Consider the following 6,551-nt stretch of genomic DNA (forward strand, 5'->3'; position numbering starts at 1 on the left):
TAAACACAAGGTGTTACGGTCGTCGTGAACACTAAACACAAGGTGTTAACGGTCGTCGTGAACACTAAACACAAGGTGTTAACGGTCATCGTGAACACTAAACACAAGGTGTTACGGTCGTCGTGAACACGACCTACATTTAAAAAAGAATTTTACAAAATCTAAAATAAATAAAAACTGAATTAGTTGCTTATAATACTAAAAATGTATATAAAAATTTCATTGATGAGATCTTTAAATTTTGTAACATCTGCTTAATCTTATTATGATACCAACAGTAACAACAAGTGAAATCTTTTATTCTTATAAAATATTTGTTACAAACCTTAGTGCAGATCAATAAACGACGTCCACATGATAGTTCCTGTTATCGATTAGACATATTTACTGGTTTTAACGCATTTAGTATATCTTATCGTGGTTTTATAACATATATTTGCTATTTTGAACCTGAACGACACCCTATTCGACACATGGGATAAACAGCCAGGTTTAGAGACCTCAAGGTTCAGGCACAGCTATCCCTAACATAGAAGACATGATAACTTGCCGGGTGATTAGGACGCTCGACTCGCAATCTGAGGATCGCGGGTTCGAATCCCCGTCACACCAAACATGCTCACCCTTTCAGCCGTGGGGGCGTTATAATTTGATGGTCAGTCCCACTATTCGTTGGTGAAAGAGTAGCCCACAGTTGGCGTTGGGTGGTGATGACTAGCTGCCTTCCTTCTAGTCTTACACTGCACTGCTAAATTAGAGACGGGTAGCGCAGTTAGCCCTCGTGTAGCTTTGCGCGAAATTCAAAAACAAACATTATAACTTGTCAACACCCTTCGTCTTTATGACTTCTGTTACTTGACTAGCGGTATATCACGATAATTATGCTCCTCAGCGTATACAACGGCATGCTGCGGATCGAATCTTGGATCTTCCGATACGCATCCCTTTACGTTTTATATTGTTAACACGTTTACTTGGATGTACGTGGTTTAAATTTATTTGTGTTATTAATTTAGAGATATATTTACATCGTTTTAAAATAATTTCATAACTGTTTGGAAAATAAAACTTCTGTAGAACGTTCAATCGTGTATGATAAACTAATTTAAAACATATAGTTTCAACACATTTTTTTAAAACCATAAATAGGGGCGTTTAAATTATATGACGTGGACAACGATGGATACATCACGCGGGAAGAAATGTATAGTATTGTAGACGCCATCTACCAGATGTTGGTAAGTAAGACTAAATCTACTATAATTGTTAGCAAACATTGTTTCAGTTAAAGTTTCATACTCCTATCATGATAAGAATCGAAGAGAAAACTCCTAGTCCAGATGACGATAACTGACATAAAAAGTCAGTTATTAGATACCTTATTTCAGTAACGTCACGAAAGCGCCACCTACCACGTTCTGGTGAAAGAAAAAGTAGTTTCTTACAGTAAGATAAAAAGAATAGTTTAAAGCTAATACAATACGATAGATGAAGAACTGAAACTTTAGTAATAATCCTCAAGTATAATAAATCTGTAATACATCAGAATGTTATTTGGTCAAAACTCGGAGGATTTTCTTATATTGTTATTTTTTGCTGATTTTTTTCTTGCCGGTAAGTAGCAAAAAGAAACACAAAAAAAAAAACAATGAAATACTTTTTAAATTGATATAATTAGTCAAGATGTCAATTTTGAAACTCAATGCTTTCTATATACCGAACTGGAAGTAAAGAATATATAAAAAACTTCTATGAAATGCAAATTAAAATAATCTCAGAAGTTAAAGTATAGTTCTCGAAATGATTTGATAAGAATATTTTAGTTATAATAAACTGGTCGGTCATAAGATGGTATTTTTTTTTTGGTTAACAAACAACAAAGAAACAAGAGGGAATTCTCAATAGCCGCGGCACTTGAAATTCTTTTAGGCAGAATTAGAGTAAATTAATCTACTGGGACAACGGTAAGTTTACGGACTTACAAGGCTAAAATCCGGGGGGTCGATTCCCTGCGGTGGGCACAGAGATAGCCCTATGCGGCTTTGCTCTATCTCAAACAAACACTTGTAAAATTATGCTGCATATTAGTATGAAATGTAGGATCCTTAATATTAAATACTTCAAGTAAGCCTTTTCGTTACATCTATACTCACTGTTTACATTTTCATATTGCCAAGTAAGTGAAACAAGTAAAACAAAAAGTGAAATAGACAAAAAATTGATTCATTATTACTTAATAAATTAACGTGGTATAAAGAAATTTATGGAACAGAAATGCTGGGCCTTTCTATGTTTTTTTTATTTTGTGTTCGATAAGAGTATTTATTGTTTTACAAAACTTAACACCAGAGCTCCACACTCTTTCATTGCCGAAAATGTATTAAATGTGTAACGTCGTTGATTCCGTTATTGTTTAACAGGATTAAACCAAAACTATAAGCCGATATGAAGATAAGTAAGTGTTTGGTGAGAGATTTGAGAACGGGAGGCTATATACAGAATAATCCGCTTTTCCCTCACAGATTTCTGAAATTAAATTGATTAACGACGATGTCAGTGCTTTATCTACTTCACTTTCCATGTTTTTGTTATATATTGTAGTATATAACTTCATGTGGAGTTAGTTTAGAAAGCTGTAGTAACGTTTCATCATTATTTGTTCTACTTTTGAAAGCTTCTGGATTGGGCGTGGCCAATTGGTTAGAATTCCGCTGTATATCGCAAGATTCAAGGTTTGATTCGTGATTCCGCACATTCAACTATGGGCGGGTTAAGAAAGTAAGAGTCAATAGCACAACAAAGTCCCCTTAAAGTGGGGAGTGCTGCTGATTGGCTGCCCTACCTCTAGTTAGTAGTTTGTAATTAGGGACGGTTTACGAACCTTAATTAAAATAGTTTATAACCTGGCCGTTTATTCCGTTTGTCGCATAAGGTGCCGCTCAGGTTATAAATTCCGATTCCTCAATTCTTTGTTTCATATTAAGGACATAATAGGTTTAATTTTTCATAGATGCTCTATATGGAAAAAAATAATAACTTTGTATTTCACGTACAACTATACAATTCAAAATAGTTTATTACATTAAATTCACTGAAAACTCTAAAACAAAATAGTTTCTGCTTAGCATAACTGGTATTATTGGTTTATATTGATTAGATTCTATACACAAACAGAAGTCTTAGAAATTTTAAATATAAAATAATGTTGAGCCATTTTTTAAATAATAGGATTAATTCTTAAGCGTATTTTATACACAAATTCTAAAACAATTTTGCGTCTCACTTATTAAATTATTATAAAACAACAATAACTTCTGATCAGTAAGCTATGTACTTAAGAGAGAAACTCAAAATCAACTTGGCCACAAGTATAACTAGTTAAATATACCCTTTTTTTACGTTTCTATCTAGGAATATTAGAATGCACTATTTCAATCAGTGAGGTATCCTCTCTATTAACTATATTTTCGTGTTGTAACTCCAGTTTCATTGTTTTTTCAGCCGCGGCTTAGTGGCTCAATAAATGGTTCTGAGCTGTTGCTTTGTATTTTTTCAAGTACTTTTACCTCATACCTCCCTCATCTCTTGATCGATATGAGATCTAATAACAATTTTGGACTCAGGAGGTCAAACCCTTTCGATTGATGTATTTGACCACGCCCAAGGTCTCCTTGTGACACATAATATTACGATGAATATGTACATGTGTAGTACCTTCTACTAATGAACCACAAACTTTAATTACCTTGTAGTCAAAATGTAATATATTTAATTAAGTATGGACAGATCGATGCGAAAAGCTTTGTTATAAAGTCCTTACGTAACCTTTCAAACGTTAAAAAGCTGTGTTAGGCTTTGAATGACAAGTTAGTTTCCGCTAACTCTTCTAAAAGGCGTGACCTTTAGTGTTAACAGAGAGCTGAACGTGCTTCATAAAGCTAGTTTTAAAAGAACTTTGAAAAGGCTTCGTACTTCAAAAGGCTCTTGTATTTTACTTTATACAAGTAAGCAGAAATTGCCTGAGAAACTGCATGCTAGGGTTTCAATGACAATTGAAAATTATATTGTAATTCAACAAGAATATAACGAAGCAGGAGCCGAAAATAAAATAATACAACTACAGAACTACCTCCACAACAAAATAAAAGTAGATATTATTTTTTAGTATCTAAAATATAAGCTGTTTTGCTAAACCATCTCAAATAATGCTCAATAGCACGTATTTCATGCTCTATGTTTGGGTCTCTAGTCATCTTCCAGAGAAGAATTTTCGAAGTAAGTTAGAAACCAAAAAACACCAAGTTCAAGTATAATAAAATAATTTTTTAAAGTTATAGACCGTGCTTTGGCCCGGCATGGCCAGGTGGTTAAGGCACTCGACTCGCAATCTGAGGATCGCGGGTTCGAATCCCTCTCACACCAAACATGCTCGCCCTTTCAGCCGTGGGAGCGTTATAATGTGACGGTCAATCCCACTATTCGTTGGTAAAATAGTAGCCCAAAAGTTGGCGGTGAGTGGTGATGACTAGCTGCCTTCCCTCTAGTCTTACACTGCTAAATTTTAACGAATTGACACCCGACAAAAGTCAACAGTTGGAAAGTGAGTTTTAATTAAGTTTTTCGTAAATCGTTAGTTTGAAAGTCAATAGTTCGAAAGTGAGTTTTAAATAAGTTTTTCGTGGAACGTTACTTTGAAAGTGAAATAGACTGTTCAGAGCTTCTCCTTACAATTTGTTCTCATGTGGGTCAGCATTAAATTTACAGACTTATAACACTAAAATCCGGGGATCGTTTCTCTGGGCTAAAAACGACAACAACTTCTTGTAAGCCCAATAACTGTTGAGGTAGAATATCTAATTACGGAAGTAATAAGTTATGTCATGGTTCTAATTACGAAATAATAAGTTATGTCATGGTTCTAATTACGGAAGTAATAAGTTATGTCATGGTTCTAATTACGGAAGTAATAAGTTATGTCATGGTCCTAATTACGGAAGTAATAAGTTATGTCATGGTTCTTTCCACAGGATGGAGCTATTGAGTTTGAAGAATTCATACGAGCTTTATCTGTGACATCAAGGGGAAACGTTGAAGAAAAACTTGACTGTAAGTAACTTGAAAACTCTTACTTCAACTAAAAACTATCTAAAATTTTAGATCCACCCCAGCGTTTCGGCTACAAGCTACACAACAGAATAACGAGAGGCAGGTGTCTTTGTACACAACAGAATAATGTCGTCTTCCAAATTGGAATTGTAACAATGGGATTTACAGTTCCCTAATCCACGCCCGGTCCCAGTTGTAATGTATAGCGGATACATATTAATTCAGAGTGTAATGGCAATGATAGAGAAACCACCTTATAAAGGATATATAAAACCTTGGCTTGAGCAAAATCTCTATTTTATAATTACTTATTGAATGAAGTTAAAACCGACCTGTTTTCTCCAGATTATTTAAAACAGTTTTTTGTTTTGAACTACGTTTCGTCATTGCGGCTTCATCAGGGTTTGTACAAAATCCTTTTGTACAAGGCGTGATGAGGCCACAAGGGCGAAACGTAGGTTCAAATAAAAAAAGTATTTTAAAGTATTTGAATAAAGATTTTGAAACAAGAACAAATAATTAAAACGTCAAAAAAGACCGATCCATTTTCATTGAACTTTAAATAACCATGTGTCCTTAATGTATACAGACGTTGACTGGAAATTTGTTATCAGAGAATTCGGCAAGTGCACGTAGGTGTATATAATTAAAGTTTGTGGTTCATTAGTAGAAGGTACTACACATGTACATATTCATCGTAATATTATGTGTCACAAGTGGGACAACGGTAAGTTTACGGACTTACAAGGTAATTAAAATGTGTGGTTCATTAGTAGAAGGTACTACACATGTACATATTCATCGTAATATTATGTGTCACAAGTGGGACAACGGTAAGTTTACGGACTTACAAGGTAATTAAAGTTTGTGGTTCATTAGTAGAAGGTACTACACATGTACATATTCATCGTAATATTATGTGTCACAAGTGGGACAACGGTAAGTTTACGGACTAATGAATGCCATTTTGATTTTAATATATTGAACCAGTGGATAACTAAGTATAAGTTTTAGGAGTAAAGTGAACTTCCAACAGTCTAATTATTATACTAAATGTATCTAACCTTAAATATTTGTCGTTTAATTATTGATAGTAAATACATTGCTATGTATTAAATACTATATACTGAATAAAATTTTGTTTATGTTTATGTGCAAAGCTACACAATGGGCTATGTGCGCATCACAGGTATCGAACCCCAATTTTTAGAGTACAAGCCCCAAACTTACTGCTGAGCCCCTGGGGGGGAAAGAATAATATCGGGTAATTTCTGTAGGATGTTCTTGAGAAACAGGCATTTTTGACAGAAATGCCTGTTTTCACAGAAATCTATGTATGATAGAAATAAATATTACAAATAAATAATTAGAGGTGAGAATTCTCTATAAGATCTAAGACACCCGAAACAAAAGCCTTAAGCATACATTTCTCTCTTTCTAGAGCT

General features: G+C 34.1%; 1 protein-coding gene across 1 annotated transcript in view; it reads left to right on the plus strand.

Annotated features, from left to right (window-relative positions):
• The window catches only part of LOC106466759 (frequenin-1-like), a 65,016-nt gene that overhangs the window by 51,866 nt on the left and 6,599 nt on the right, over positions 1-6,551 (plus strand). The window contains exon 7 of the mRNA XM_013927058.2: positions 1,150-1,238. Within this exon, the coding sequence (XP_013782512.1) occupies positions 1,150-1,238 (89 nt within the window). The remainder of the gene's footprint in view (positions 1-1,149; positions 1,239-6,551) is intronic.

This window comes from Limulus polyphemus, unplaced genomic scaffold (assembly GCF_000517525.1).
Source record: "Limulus polyphemus unplaced genomic scaffold, Limulus_polyphemus-2.1.2 Scaffold2375, whole genome shotgun sequence".
In the NCBI taxonomy this organism is placed as follows: domain Eukaryota; kingdom Metazoa; phylum Arthropoda; class Merostomata; order Xiphosura; family Limulidae; genus Limulus; species Limulus polyphemus.